General features: G+C 41.6%; 1 protein-coding gene across 1 annotated transcript in view; it reads right to left on the bottom strand.

Annotated features, from left to right (window-relative positions):
- Window positions 1-847: 847 nt before the first annotated feature.
- The window catches only part of KLF13 (KLF transcription factor 13), a 31,742-nt gene continuing 16,224 nt past the window's right edge, over window positions 848-16,365 (bottom strand). Inside the window, exon 2 of the mRNA XM_071568142.1 lies at window positions 848-3,983. Within this exon, the coding sequence (XP_071424243.1) occupies window positions 3,682-3,983 (302 nt within the window). The 3' untranslated portion in view covers window positions 848-3,681. The remainder of the gene's footprint in view (window positions 3,984-16,365) is intronic.

The following is a 16,365-nucleotide window of genomic DNA, read 5'->3' as shown; positions in this document are numbered from 1 at the left end:
CAGGATGAGGTTGGTGGAAGGGGTGAATGAGTTTCTAAGAGCATCTGTATTTTCACTCGAGTGGTGGCTGTGAAATGATGATTTTAGCTGGCACCCATTTCCTACAGCACGGCAGTTCAGCTCAGCTCTCAGAGGGGAGGACTGGAGAAAAACAAGTCATCTTGCAGGGCTTTCTTAAGAATAATAATAATCCTACTGTTATAGTCTGAAATTCAAAGAAAAAAAGCCCATGGTGGCAATGCTGTAGTTTGTGGGGACTGAGCTCAGCACACTGAGGGTGGAAGGAGGAGGCAGGAGAGCTGCACAGTCCCCCAGGCAGAGCTCTGTGAACAAACCTGCCCCTTGCCAGAGCACTATTTCCTGAGGGTGACGTGTTTGTTGCTGTGCCAGGACTGCTTTATGTTACACCACTGGGTGAAACAACAGCAGGGCAAAAATCTGAGGTTAGTTTGGATAAGCACCCAGCTTTCAAAACAGTTTGAGCTGTTTCGACTTCTCCTATCTGCAAAATTCTTGCTGGCCATTAGACACCTCTAGCAGAAAACACCACTCTCTTTTCCTAACAAAATATTACGAATTTTGTTCACATTCAGTTTTGGAAACTCCTAGTGGTACTTTTACCCTAAAACTATGATGTCTTAAACATTTAATGGAGTTATTTGAAACTCTAGCAGGGATTTTAAAACACAGTAACGTGACTGTCAGCCTAACACACAATGAGGTATTTACAGCTAAGATGTAAAAAACCCCCAGCTTTAGCAACCAATTTCAGAGAATTTCCTGAAAGTCTAGCTATGTTGGCTATTTATAGTCCCATACTCTTGCCATTAAATGAAAAGACTGGAAATTTGACTTTGAGCCAATTTATTTTTTGCTGTTTGAACTTGGAGAATTATTAGTAATATCTATGAGGAATACATATAAAACTGTTAGTTTACTGTTTGAGTCAAAGATTACATAGTTTTACATCCCTTGGAATAGGTGGTCCCAAAATCTTTATATCCTACAATCTCAGCACTAATAAAACCTGGTGCAAATATTTCTTCCCCAAGCATTAAAACAACCTGTTTGTGATGCATCTACTGATCCATGCTCAAGTATTAAGCCCTAAATAAATGGACTGGAGTGGTTCCTCCCTTCCTGAAGATTAAATGATGCTCTTGTTGAAAAAAGATGATTTTCCAACAAACTGAACTTGGAACTCAAAGCCTGTAATTTTTGCTGATGCTTAAGTGCTCCTTTCAGTTTTGGTTGTTCCTCCCCTCCTCCATATCCCACTATTAAGGTATAAGGATAATGAGAAATGTGTTTAGGACTTGTTTTGAAGTATGTGCACAAGACACAGCTGACCTGTAGAATTCCTTGAGCTAGGTAGCTTAAATGACTCTTTACTAATTACAGCACAAGAGCTCCTTTTAGCAGTCACAGAAATGATGGAATGTCAATTCCCATTACCTGAATTGTATCAAGTTGTTAAAGTTGTGTATTTCAGTAGGAGAAATTAAAGAAAAAAACCCAAAAAAACATAAGAAAAGAGGAAATCTGTGGAGGCAAACAGATCTGGCTTTGCCCAAACTCACAGAGGTTGGGCAACTCGTCATACAAACTCAACAATATTTGTCCTCTTGTAAAAAACACACACAATGTTCTTTCTTTTTCTGTGAAATGGAACAGTCGAACTGTGCCTCACACAGCTTCCAATGCAAAAGGGGAAACTGGGATTTTTAAAGAGGTGAAATCTGAAGCAAATGAACATGAAAAAACACTAAAATATCTGCACTTTACGTATTTATCTATACAACGAATAGAATGTGTAGCATTAGGAATGATGTAAATACTATGCAAGTACCTATGAAACTACTTGGAAATCCACATTGGCCTCTCACAGTTAACTTACAGTACAACAAACCCTTGCAAAGTCAGATCAATGCAAAGCAGCAAGTTCATTTTGGTTCACCTGGAATGGGGGAGCATTCACTGAGTATCAAGTGACAGGTTTGGCATCAAGAGTTTCTTTTCACCGTGCTACAATTAACTGCATTTACACCCTGCAGCAAAAACAGGAACCCCCCAAAATTCCAGAATCAAAAGGACCTGAAGTTAAAATACACATCGTCAGAGCCAGACAAGCCAAGGGAATTCTGTTTGCTGCCAGTGAGGTCTTCAGTACAACACAATGCTCCTGGTCTTCTGCTGTATTTTCTACCACATAAAACATAAAAATCTGTCTCCTTGTGCTCTATCTAGTGTCAAATGTTTGAAAGTTATTGAAAACTAGCCAGTATTCCCTTTTTGTTATCAAGCAGTTATTCAGAAATAAGAGCACCTTGCTTTCTGCTGGTATGTGTATTTTTGAGAAACTGGTAGTAGTGCTGAGCTATAATGTCACTTTATTTTAAAACTTAATGCATATTTCACTTTTTCAGTCAGCAGATACCTTATGATTTTCACTTCCTTTTATCAGCAACCACAATTTTGATGCGAGAGAATACAGAAACTATGTCTTAGCCAGTTTGTATTTCTAAGACACAGCTGTACAGCAGGTAGGTACCTTGACAACAGCTTTGGTGGGCATTGGTTCATTAATGCTATTTCCATCATTCATTTAAAAAAAAAAAGGAAAAAGAGATAAAGGAAATTATTCAAGTCAGTGTGGTTTGCTTTGAAGATACTGTTGGTCCCATACTGAGCAGGCAGTGCAGAGCTTGACACCTTGGGGAGTGAGGCCAGGATGCCTCTGAGATTCCAGGCCACCTTGCAAGAGCATGTTTGTTCCCCAGTGTAAGTAAGTTTCTTCGTGGTTTAGGTTACTTGCTTTTAAGGCATCACGTTTGTTTTATCTACCATGAAACAAAGCAACAAACAAGTTTATCAACCTCACAGAGATTTTTGCAATAGGAAGTTGGGTTTGGAGCATCTTCAGCATGAAGGGAAAAGGTGGTTTGCTACCAAAAGCAGAGGGCAGCTCGAGGAAAGACAGGACTTCTGTTGGGACACTCCCCAACACAGGTACATAATCAGGAAAACAAACAGTGGAAGAGTCTGGTACTACATTCCAGTATTGGTTTGGTTTCTGTACTGTTTGTTTGCTTGTTTTCCCAGTGTGTGAAAGAACCTAACAAAAAGCTTCGGAGTGCAATTATATTTACAGAGTAAGGCCGTGGTTAGGGTGTGTCTTCATTGTAATTATTGTGTAACATAAATATCCATCCCTGAGAAAGGAGAAGGGAGACACAAATCCAACACCGCTGATTTGGAAGTGTAAGTCTGCTCATGTTGTGCAATCCCATCTTAGAAACTACTTTGACACCTGAGGTGAATTAAGTGGGGTTTTTCCTTTTTTTAGATTTTTTTTTCATTTTCTTATAAACAATAACGAAGAGGATCCATAAATGGTTGCAAAATATATGAAATATTGAGCCAGCAGGAGTCACTAAGTGTAACAAGTAAGTCTTGTCTGTCCATGAGGTTAGAATAGCCACTTGAGTGGTCAGGAAAAGAAAATTTGACTAGAAATTGCAGTGGGAGGAAGCTATTTACTGATTTAAAAAAAGAAAAAAAAAAGAAAGTGTGGGGCGTAGGGAAGGGAAGAGAGCGAGTTTTTCGAACATGTGCAACACAACCAAAATCTCCACGCCGTCGGGCGTGGGAGGCAAAGTGCTGCGGTGAGTGCAGGCAGCGCTACGGGGAGCTGGCGGGGCTCAGCCCGGGGCTGGAGCCGTCGGAGCGGCCGCAGTCGCTGCCGCAGCCGCTGCCGCAGCCGCGCCCGGAGCCGCCCGCCCGGCGGGGCAGCATTCCCGGCTGGAACTCGGCGTGGCGCCGCGCGTGCTTCGTCAGGTGGTCGCTGCGCATGAAGCGCTTCTCGCACAGCGGGCAGCGGAACTTCTTCTCGCCCGTGTGCGTGCGGTGGTGCCGGGCCAGCTCGTCCGAGCGGGCGAACTTCTTGCTGCAACCCGGCCAGCTGCACTCGAAAGGCCGTTCACCTGCGGGAGACACACAGGGAGGGGTTAGAAGGGAGAGCAGTGCCTGCAGTGGGGGCTTTGTTTGGTGTGCAGAAGGTTAGGATAGGAAGGGTGGGAGGAAGGTGGATACCACCTGGTTGGTACTCACTGCATGGGGAAGAGAGGAGGCTGCTGTGGGATTCCAACCCTCTAAAAAGTACTGTAAATCCAACTAGTGATATGCTTTATTTGCTAAGTGTATTTTCAGGGATTCTGGGCTCCTGATCCTTTTAGATATCACATACTATTGATTAGCTCGGTTGGTTCAAACTTGGTTGTAATAATGCCAAGTTCATGGGTTCAATCCCCTGTGTGGGCCGTTGACTGAAGAGTTGGACTCAATGATCCTTGTGGGTCCCTTCCAACTCAGAACAGTCTGTGTGATTCTGTGATTTCGTATCTCTTGTAGTCTGTTGGACTTAACTTCATGACTTCATAATATCTCTACTGAGCTTTATAGTGTATTCACTTACTCCTCCAAGCTGTCCCTATGTGTGTGACTCAGTGCTGAAGTTCAGGAGGTGTGAAGTTGTCTCCCTTTGCAGCTATTTGAAAACAATGATGGCCAAAACGCCAAATGGCAATTTTGAAGCACTGGATGTGAGGCTCTCCCCTTGGATTGTCCACAGCTCTGTCTGTGTTCTCTACATTTGCTACAAAGTCCTGCCTGAGGTGTCACTCAGAAGTGAGGCAGGGAGACTATTCCAGCAAGGTAAACATGTCACCTTGAAGGTACCAGCCTTCTGACAACAGCCAACCTAAACCCCGTGACCTCTGACACTTAAACTCGGCCCAATGACCAGTGAGCTCAAAGGACCAGTGACCTGGTGACCTGAGGTGGTTCTGAACAGACCTTGGGCACGGGAACATCTCTCCCAGGACAGATGCCTGTGCTGAGCAGGGCTTGTTATTAAATGAGAACATCTTATTCTTTTGTGAATATGGACTTAGAATTTTTCATAGTTGTAATTTCAGTAACTTCCTATTTGCACTAATCCTAATGTTTCTAATCCTGAATAGCCAGTTCAAGAGGCCTAGAGAGCTACATAAATTGTGTGGCAAAATAAGAAAGAAAAGTTCTCTCCACACTACACCAAATAGGAAACAAAGAAAGAAATTGGCCTTCTGGAGACATTCAATACACCTTAATTAAACCTGAGAGCCAAACTGACCCCAGCAAGTTTTCAATCTAAGTAGCCAATACTCTGCTTTAAATGCACAGATTTGGCTGTAACATTTATCTCCAGGATCTGTTTAGGAGGGTCCTGCTCAGAAAACAGTTTATAGGTTCCTTTTCTCTCTGTTCATGAACCCTCCAAGATACTTCAGCCAAACCTCACCCAGTGTCTCAATGAACAGGCAAGTCTTTTTTTAAATTCGATTTTGTTCAACAATCTGCAGAAAGCAAGTTTTGAGATGTTTCCTTGATTACTTAGGAGAAAGACCAAGTCTCATTAGACCAAATGTTCTTAAGCACATTTGGTGGATTTCATTACACCTCCAACTACATTGCATAATGCACTGGTTGTATCTTTCCAGTACAGGGAGAGCTTCACATGGAGAACCATGGGCACCACCTCCCAGAGATCTGCAAAAGGCAGCAGAGACAAACAGAACTGCTTTCTGTTGGCTTCCCCTGAATTACAGCCTAAAAAACTTAGGGCTCCACAAATGATTTTAAGAATAAAACTGCAACCAACTGCTTTTAAAGGATATAGTCTTGGTTCTTAAAATAACCCATGCAAACCAATTGGATGCCCTCCTTAGCCTTCTCCTGCCTGCTGACTGTCAGGCAGTGACCTCTCCATCTGCTGATAGAAATGGGAAACAAACATATTTGGTCTGGTTTTCATATCTCCAGTTATCTGTTCTTAGATGTGCTCCTGGCTGTGGTGGGACATGCCAGTCATCCCTGTTGTGTGACCAGATTCATCAGTCTTCTCCCTATGTTCTGTTCATACAGCAGATATCCTTCTGTGAGGACTTTGCAGCCTTTGGGAAGGGCAATGAAACATTGTCTGAGAGGCAGACCTGGCCTGCAGAATTGGACTTTCTCATCCCTCAACTATGTCATCATATTTTGGTAAGGCACTGGCCTTTGGATGTTTCTATTGCCTGAGTTCATTTTCTTTGTTTATTTTCATTACAAATGGTGTCAGCAAATGTTCTTCACTTGAAGAACTGTGCCATGAAATGAACTCCTTTCAGACAAGGAAGGTAAAAGCTTTCATACAATGTTTAGCTTCTGTTGAGAACACCATAAAGCACAAACAAAATGGCACCTTTTCTTCTTACTCGTCAGCGTGGCATCAGCTGCTCTTGCCTACAGTCTGTCATTTGGGAGCCAGCATAGGCACAACATTGCAGTTCCTCATGAGAGAGGAGGTTCTGAGGCAGGATTGTGTAAGGTCTGTGTTATCCAGCACTAGCAGTCAGGTGATTGCACAACTTATCCCCCCCCTCCTCACTGCACATCAGATGTGCATGAGAACATTCAGGTTCCTACTCACCTGTCTGATTTGATATTAATGATGGTGGTGAAGATTTGTGTGCTGAGCCAAAAATGTGGTCTGTCTTCCACTACATTTCTACTGCCCTCTGTCCTTCTCTTTCCTAGGGACTTTTTTATTCCTCTCAGTCCTCTCTACAGTTTTGATTTGATATCTGCTTGGTAGTTGTCTTTAAGTTTCTTGGCCAAATGGTTTTCTACTGACAGCTGGCATCACTCTAGTAGTGGTAATAGTTCTCTTGAGTGTTTCCCAGCTTTGTTGAGGTTTAGCAATTCCTCTTCAAAGAAAAACTGTATTGTGAGGAAATGCTGGATGCCTTGTGTGAAGATATGAGAGTCATTATTGTTCATAAAAAATTAGTACAGTCTGGAACAAAGTTGCTGCGGGGTATTAATTAAGACAAGACCAAGCTGCTGCTCCAAAACCACACATGGAAATTCACAGCCTGTCATCATCCTCATCTCTCAGACTGAAGGGATGTGGTTTTCTGTGCAGGTAAGTTACATAAATGTCCTCTTACCAGCAGTAAAGCAATGAGAGATGAGTTGATTGCCTAATCTCATTAGGGAGCAGCAGCCACAGTGCAATGGTCTTGCATAAGCAGCAGCCCATGGACTGTTGTACTCAACAAAGAGCTTTCACCATCACAATGGCTGTGCACAGAACAATAAGGATTCTTTCAGCTCCATTTCAGGCAATGCTGGAGTCAGAATTTTACCTTTATACACTGAGTACACAATGTGATCTTATAGATTAATGTAGAAATGTTATCAAATATCTTAGATATGGAAACATATAAAGCATGTGAATGTGTATGTTGAGAGTCTTAATGCTGTGCCTTGGCAGCAGCAGGATCTGGTTTCATTCTGAGCCTTATTAGCAGGTCTCAGAGTGGTAAATATCCAAAAGATAAAGATGCTTGAAAACAAATGAATAAAAAAGCAACTCAGACTTCTTTATTCTCTGAAAAGGCAGATGAGAGATGCCTTTAAAAGCTAAAGAATATTGTAAATTATTTTTTAACAATTTTCAATAGGTTTGGATTTCCATGTTCCAAATCCCACTAAACAGTAACCTTTCCAGCTCCTCTGCCAGAGAACATGACAACACATAACTTGTGTTTAGAGCTACACAAGCTGATGGGAAAACATCACATTTGAGAATTGAATTCAGCTGATCTTAACTGAAAATTACACAAGCAGGAACATTTTTGGCATTTTCCTGAACTCCACCCAGTACAAAAAAAAAAAAAAAGGTGTGTAAAGCTGCATTAAGAAACTTGCAGTGCTCCCTGAGTGAAGTACGTGAGCTGTGCAGGTGCACTGAGTTCTGAACCCATTCCAGGGGCACAGACCTGGCTACTCGTGCTGCTCATATTGTCTGGCAGAGCTGACTGCCAAAGGAAACATGGAATTGCCTGGGCTGGAGAAACAGCATGAAAAAAGGCAGCTCTCTCCTTTGCTGGAAGGGAGTCAGAGGCATCTACAGCCAACCTGTTCTTCTGACACCATATAAAGGTCCTTTGTATTATTCTGTACTTGTCAATCATTACATCTACTGAGGCAGTTATGGGAAACAAAACCTGCAGAGATTGTGGAACCAGGTCTGATGTCTACTGAGCTGGATTTGGACCATACTTTTAGTGCCCAGGTAGTTTTAAGGACTCCTTTCCTATACAGTGACACTGCTGTACAGACCCTGTGGTCATCTCCTTCCTGCTTCACCAGTTCATCTGTATGAAACCCAACATTTGAATTTCAATTTAAAAAACATACCAAGTACTGTATAGGCCTAAGCATACTTTAAAAATAACCTGCTAATGACTGAAATACCCAAACAGTTTGAGACAACCATTTTCTGAATTACAATGCAAGGATTAGGCAATCATGTCTGAACAATTTTTGAAGAGTGGTATCTACTGCCCTGCAAATTAGAGTACTTGCAACTCAAACCATGTATTGGGGCTGTTTTTTCAGTTTAACTCATGCAGTAGCCCTGTACACTATGTTAGCATCTTCAAGCATATGCCAAGGACATGCAATAACAAATTTATATCCTGGGAATTCCTCAAGTGCCTGCAAGACCAGAAACAGTAAGCCAGGAGCAATTTTCTGTGATCTTTCATCTGTTCTGCTGTTTCACAGAACAGCACTGTATGTTATAAAAACAGACTAGAAACCTGAGCATGCCACTGGCTGCTATTCTTATATTTCTCCATTTTCATATATATAATTAAGAGTATATTTGGAAACACAGATCAGCAGGCTGGGTGGGGAGGATGAAGGGCAGACACTTAAATAGAGATGTGACAGAAGCAGCATCCTCCAGGAGAGGAAATGCTATCCTGGGAAAGAACATTCAGCCAAGCAGACTATGTTTCTTCAGACTACATGTTATTAAAAAAAAAGAAAAAGAAGAGAGAGAGAGAAAAGGTCATCATTTAATAGCACTGATGAATATTTATGAGTATTTTAATTTCTGTTATTCTCTTGGTTATAAAAGAGTCCTTTTGCATGGCCAAACATTCTTGGGGCAAGACAGAGTAATGCATAGCTCTGATGTGAGACAAATGGTGTTTCTATATCAAGTATTTAAAAAGGGAACAAAAAATTTCAAAGCCTCACACTTCCAAATTCCTATAAAATGAAACCAGTTAGTTTTAAATTAGTGATTTTGGGGGTGATATATTATAACCAAGTAAGCCAAATGCAATAGTATTTGTGTGCCTGTGCAACAGCTTTTGGGGATCTCAGCTACATTTACACCCATCTAACAGGGGCAGCCAAATTCAGTATCTTCACTAGTTCCAGGGAAATGAGGATGTCTGAGTAATGTTCTCAGTGAAAAGAAAAGTTCTAGGGTGAATTTGGCTGTCACTAGACACCAGAAACCCAATATGGGAGTGAGGTATGAATGTCCTAATCCAGTAAAGGCTCCAGTTGCAGCTCCCATGTTGCCAGAGCCTGGGACATCCCACTGCCCAGGGCCTGGGACACAACAAGGAGCTGCCTTGCATTGGGACCTGCTGACAGCAGCAAGTTCCTGCAAATTCCATTAGCTGTCACATGAGCATTTTTTAGGAACTGGAGTTCTCAGAATTCCAGCAGGGACAGACTCAGACATCTTTATTGTGATCTTAACAAATCCAGTCGTGAAACAGAGAAATTATTGGGTCTTATATTTTCTGTGTGCATAGGGAGCTACTCCAAGCAGGAAGTGCAACAGCTACCAGAATATCCATTATTTAAATCCTTGGTTTATTTTCCGTGCCTTAACATTTTCATCAACTTACTTAGACATGTATGAACATTTCTTGAAAGGGGAATTTCCAAGTGGCAGGTTTACATTTTAAGGGAATGTGTGTTAGTGTTTGCTCTGGAAGTGCTTGTATTGCTCCAGCTTACACCATGTGATTTATCTGGTAAAACCACAGCTAACCAGAGCAACTCACACAGCAAATGATGAACACACCCATTCAGATACTTCTAATGATAATGCCAGAGAGGTGTAAGTGGTGAAAAATTCCTCCCCCAGCATTAACCACAGTCAGGTCTGACCGAGAACCAAAATAACTCATACTGTTAGTTAAATTCTAGGCTTTTATTTCAAACTTGTTCAATAATGTCTTAAAACTCAATTTAAAATAACTTTAAGTAATTTTATCAGCCGCATTTGGTTTTCTCAAAGCAGAATCATTCTAGCCTGTTCCTGCTTTTTTTTTTTTCCCAGGACCCTCCATCACATAATCTTTCTGTTGTCTAAAGTGCACATTCCATGGCCTTACTGAGTAACTTTTTAAACAGGGATGCCCAAGCTGAACTGCTGACCTGCTCTGGATGGGTTTCTATAGCTTGGCATTTTTTAAAAAGCCATGTTTTTCTGCACAGTGAATTAAGAATCTGAAATTGGAGCCTGTTAGCTTTACCAAGTCGTGTTCTGCCTACCCTGGTGGCTCCTGATTGACTCCTGTTCAGGGCTTGCTTTCTCCCACTGCAGGGCACCACGGTGTGTTCAGGAAATTAAGCCTTGGGTTCTGCTCCCAGCTAAAATCCAGTTCCAGACCACTTCACACAACCAGTAAGTAGCTGAAGTGATGTTCCAGGATCTGGAAAATAAATCTTACAGCAAATTGGCTTTAAAATGAAATGGCCATAAATTTAATAAAAAGAAATATTCCTACAGCCTTTCCTAAGGTCTTGAATGAAAGAGTGAAATTAAGGCTAAACTATGCAGCAAACTTTTTTCATGCTTAATTTGAAAATTAAAAAAAATTTGAACTGCAAAAGAATTCAGCAAACAAAGAAGCCAATGGTAGTTTTATTTTTAGTTGACCAAAAGGTTTTACTTCTTTTGGTATGTTTATAGCACTATATGAATTCCTTTAGCTTTGGGGACAGCTTTTAAGATAATGACAATGTTAATCTGAAATGAAGAAATTAAACACACCAACACAATTATTCTGAAATAAAAAAAATCAGCCTAAACTAATTTCTGACTGCTTGTCAGAGAACAACTGTTCACCAAAGAGTGTTGTTTCTACAGTTCTTGCTAATAAAGAAATACAAATATTCTTCATTAACATTTCTTGGCAGCTTTCTCCCCATGAAGATTAAATGCCTGACATTTTTATTAAGTGGCTAACTGGAGATCTGATCTTCTAGGGGAGCAATTTCATTCGTGTTTTCAACTTCCACTGAACTCCTGGTGTTTACAAGCTCTAGGGAATTCCAAAGACAGCCAAGGGGGTAGGATAACCAGCCAAGGGTAAGGACCACAAAAGACTGTGCTCTGCTTCAGAGAGGAATCTTGGAATAGGTGTTAGATCTGTGCTGAAAATGAGAATACGCCCTCTGGCACTGCAGTGTGACCCAAGGAGCCTTAGGTGATTCCCTCCAGCATGCTAAGTACAAACCCCATTTCCCAGTGTTATACTAAGCTGCTTTCATTTCCTTGTACTTTTATCCTCTGGAGCCATGGTGCAAACTGTTGCTGAGTGATGCAGCCCTTCAAATCACTGTGTCTGCTTTGGGTGCTCCCTTCAAACCACACACGGATGCCCTGACATGCCATGCACTGCCATGGCAAAGAAACAACCAACCCAAAGTCCAGGCCAGAAAGACCAGGCATGTTTTGAAAACATGTATTTTTATTTTGATTTTTATGGAGTGTGAGAGTTCCACAGATAACAGTGAATTTTGTTTGGTTTTCTTCTCTCTAGCTGTGTTTACATCATAGTCTTTCTCTGCCAGAGGGTACTTCCAAACACAGGTAATCCTGCTGGGCAGTTGAGAAATTAAATGCCTTCCCATCAAATGATGATCATAAAGTCAGTAAAATCCCTTCAGTAGGGATTTTCAGAATAAATCCACATGTGTATCTGCAGACCTGAGTGCTGAGAGTCTGATGCTCCTTTGTTTTCTGCACCCTTGAACTAAATACATAATGTCTGTCATCACTAAACTGGGCTTTGTCTTGTGCAGTTTGTCACTTCCTGGTTCCACAAGAGTTTATGCTTCAGCTCTTCTCCTTCCTTGCCCAGCCCCTCCCTGCCTTGGGAAGTCCTTTCTCTTTTGAGACTACAGCAAATCAGCTGCCCTAGGCCAGGGGTTTGTGGAGCTCTGAAGCCAATTGTACAGACTGCATCAAAATATAGCTGGGGTGGGGGGTATGTGGATGTGTTAAATATGTTAAAGAGTTTTTCTCTTGAAGCTCAACCAGATAAAGGACTGCAAGGGTCAGTTAAGCCTTCAAGATTCCTTCCTTTTATGATGGGGTCAACATATACAGACCCAAACCTTTGAAATGCATCCTGTCTTTAGAAGTTACAAGAGTATTTAAGGCTACTGTAACAAAGAGGCTGAATTAACTGAATTGAATAAAAAACCTTTGTAAATAATTATTAACCTAGTGCTGTTCTCACCACTTAGGCAGGACTGTGTGCATCTGATGGCTCGACTGGACACATCAGTAGAATCCAGATGAACAGAAGAGCCAGCAGAAAGACAGCTCTGAAACTAAAGGCTGCAAAAGGGAGTGTGAGCAATGTGTATGTGTAATGTCTAAAACACTCCTGTGCCTAGGGATTCCTCATCATTGCTCTAACCAAGGGTCACAGGCAACCTGGAACTACCAGCAAAATGATGGAGGAAAGGGAGGTGAGGACACCCTTGCTCTTGCTGCCCTCCCCTGCTGCCCATCACAAAACTCCAGTTGCCATGACAAGACAATAAAGCAACAATATTCTTGTTGATATCTAAAGCACTGAAATTTAGCAAAACAACTCCAAATTCTTAGCAAGGCATTCCTGGGGGAGTTCTTGATCATACACAAATGCAGTAATGGCAGGTCCTTTGGGATGTCAATTTGCTCATTGACAGTTTGGATGTTCAGGTCAGCCATGTAAGGTAAGGAACAGATGCACATGTGTGTTTTCTCCTCACAAAGGTATAAAGAGCATTAAGGATGTTCCCCACATCTCACAGGGCAGGTGAAGTTTTCTTTGCATGGCTAGAAAAAGCAGTGCACAACTTTGTGGCAGCAACTGCATTATTGCCATATCTTCCAGATGGCCTTGTCAAAGTCTGCATAGATAGGATTTCTCTTGACCTTTTTTTGTCATATTTGCTGTAGTTTTGCTGTGTGACTGCACTAATAGCATGTACACTTTCAATGCACTACAGCAATACCTCTGAGTCTGTAAAGCTGCGAGTAACCACATCTTCACTTGGGGGCAAATAATGCTCTTTTACTGAATGCCAATGACAGACCTAATTTAAAAAATGAAAAGCAACAGCCTCAAAGAGCTCATGCTTTAAAATAATGCAGACTAAATGTTGGGGTTTCTGTCAAAGTTAAGCATCTGTAATTGCTGTATGTAATTTCTGTTCATTAAGCCTAAAACTCTTACTCGGTCTCATCTGTGAGGCATTAAATGCTAGACCAGTGCTCAGTAAAACAGCTGAACTCCACTAATTTAAAAGAGCAGCAACTTCCACTTGGTTTTGTCACTCCTGTGGCTTGATCCAAGAGTGGAGATGAACAGCTGACCCTTTGACTTTTGGGTTAAATGACAGATAATTCAATTGTGTCATGCTGAAATGATGAAGTGGTGAATTCTGAGCAGAGGAAGGTGTGTCGTGGCTGGGCCTTTGGCAAACCCCACCAAAGTATCACACTCTTTGCACAGAGCCTTAGTATAGTAGCCCTTTAATTGCTCTATTTCTCTGGTTTCTTCTCCTCAAATCTACAAATGCAATACAGAAGGATGATAATTAAAACATCTATTATGATTAGAAAATAAAAAAAAACCAACACTGTAAATCAAGCCTCTGAACACATCTGGGTATTACTGAACAACAAAACTAAAATATGGGGCAATTTCTTTCCTTTCCCACTGGTCAGTTATACTTTTAAATAAATATACTTGAAAAGAATACTGGGGTTAAAATACCAAAACAATCTATGTGCTAATCAGCAAATCTGACCCATTGCATCACCCCAGCAAAGGAATTTCAGCCTAGAATTCTTGCCTTGAGCCAAAAACTTGTTGTTTAATGGGCGTTCTTCATTCCTTGTGTACAAAGATTGTGTCCTCAGCACAGGTCAGAGAAGTCTGGCCTCCTAAAACACAACAGAGACTAACAGTGATGAAGGTATGTGAGATTTTGTTCTTTTTCTGTCATGCTGACAAGCCAATTCAAACCATTTAGAAAGACTAGAGAAGGGCTCTCCAAATGTATAGAAAAATAAGCACAGTGTTTTTATCAAATGAGTCCAGTTAAAACTTGCACATAATAATGTGGACCTTGGTGAATACATGGGCTGGCCTGAGGTGTGTTTGGCTCCTGTTCCTCCTGCTCCAACATGCTAACATGCTGGTTTGTTGTCTGCCACAAGCTAATGACTCCACTGCACCACTCAGCCTCTGTTAGAGCAAATAAGGTGATTAATGACAATGTTATGCAGACAGCAACTGAAGCCAAGAAAACAAACTCCCCAGACTTGATTCTTCCTTCTCCAGGAGGAAAAAACCTCTTACCCATGGCTGAAACAACAGAACCAAATGCATCTGCAGGGAGTGTGTAGTGAAGGTGCCAAGAGAAAAACAAGGTTTCCATTACAAACTGCTGCCTGGATCTTTCCTGGGCTACCTCAGAATTGTGCTGGAAACCCCAAGCAGCTCCAGAGCAGACATCTGGCTGTCAGCAGCTCCATGGGAGCCCCAGAGCAGGACACTCCTTGGCAACCCATCCTTCTTCAGGGGGAAAAAAGGTTCCATGCCTGATATAGGAGATACCCCCTCTTTTCCCACACTGTGCTTTGTGTGTGGGTTATGCCACAGAATCCCAGACTATTCCGAGTTGGAAGGGACCCACAAGGATCATTGGGTCCAACTCTTAAGTCAATGGCCCACATAGGGGGTCCCACCAGAGCTCACAGGATGCCAAGCTGTCATTGTCACAGTGGGGTCATCACACAGAGAAATGACACTGATGCCAAAGGGGTTTTTGACTTTTGATTTTCACATTTTGTAGATTTTAGGAACACAGTAGCTGCAAATTTTTAGTGGGTTAATATTTCTGGCTTAAGTTTAATGTCTTTCTATCACTACCCCTGCCCCAGAACGGGGAGCTCAAATTCCTTTAGTTATTTAATCTTGTTTAGGCTCTCTTCAAGGCAGAAAAGCTGAAGACTATCAGAAAGGCCTGCAGAACAAGACCAAACATAAGCCAACAACCTTGAGTCTAAGAACACTGGAAAAACTCCAAAAGCCCAAGCAAGAAAAGAACTGATGAAGACAGAGGGACTCAACAACCCCCCAGCCCCAAATCCTGGGGGATGGCACAGGGGTGGGACTGGGGCTGGACTGAGAAATGTGTAAGGTAATAATTGGGTGGGCAATGTTATAAAAGCCATGGAAATCAGTGTTCTAGGGGTGCACAGAGATGTCATCATGTATTCCTAAAAGCCCTAAGCCTGGACATTAAAGAATGTACCTTTTATCTTATCCCACATTCACTTGGCTCAGAGTCCTGTTTTGGGGTCCCTGATGGCATCACACCAGAACTAACCAGCAGGTGAAATGGCAGGAAACAGAAATGCCACATAGTGACTTCCTAAAGTCATAACTTTTTTGGAGACTCTCTTCTGGACATATCTCCACAGACAATGGTGCTTCTTTTCTGATCAATGTGATGCCCTTCCTTCCCTCAGCTTCCAGTGTGGGACACAGGTTATTCCATGCTTGTCTGAAAATGCAGGAGTCTTCTCTCTCTATCTGAAAATGCTGTTACCTCGTCCTTGTTGGAAAATTTTAGTAAGCTTACTTAGGTGGCCTGAACTTTTAATTTATCTGAGTTCTGATCAGTTTGTAGTTTGTTCACAAACACAAAACTTGACTCTGAAGGTGCTTGTATTGCAACAATATTTGAACTCAAACTGAAACATCATAAATCATCCCTTTCTGCATGATGCCCACAGAAACAACCTCTGTGGATGTTTGGGCTGCTTTCAGTGCAAGTCTACATCACAAATTATGTTTTGTGGTGGCTTTCAAAAACATTTGCAAGGTAATGTTCCTGATCTCTGGTTAGAAAATTGTAGTGTTTTAAGTGGGACAGCAATTAAATAGGTAATGACAAATTGTATTAATCTGGTGTGAACTGTGGGTGAATTCATGCTGAAATCACAATTTGGCTCTACGAGCTGTGCCCCAGCACTTCTTGTGTGAGTAACTGCAAAGAAACAATTATGACCCATGAATCAGATTTTTCTGTTGACATATCAATGGTTCTTTTATTATTCTATTCTACTAAAAACAGAACAGTGCTTGTAAAAGCAAAGCTTATCAAATT

Source organism: Pithys albifrons, chromosome 13, assembly GCF_047495875.1.
Source record: "Pithys albifrons albifrons isolate INPA30051 chromosome 13, PitAlb_v1, whole genome shotgun sequence".
Taxonomy (NCBI): Eukaryota; Metazoa; Chordata; class Aves; order Passeriformes; family Thamnophilidae; genus Pithys; species Pithys albifrons.
The sequence above is the reverse complement of the archived record's forward strand: the minus strand, read 5'-3'. Positions and strand labels throughout refer to the sequence as shown.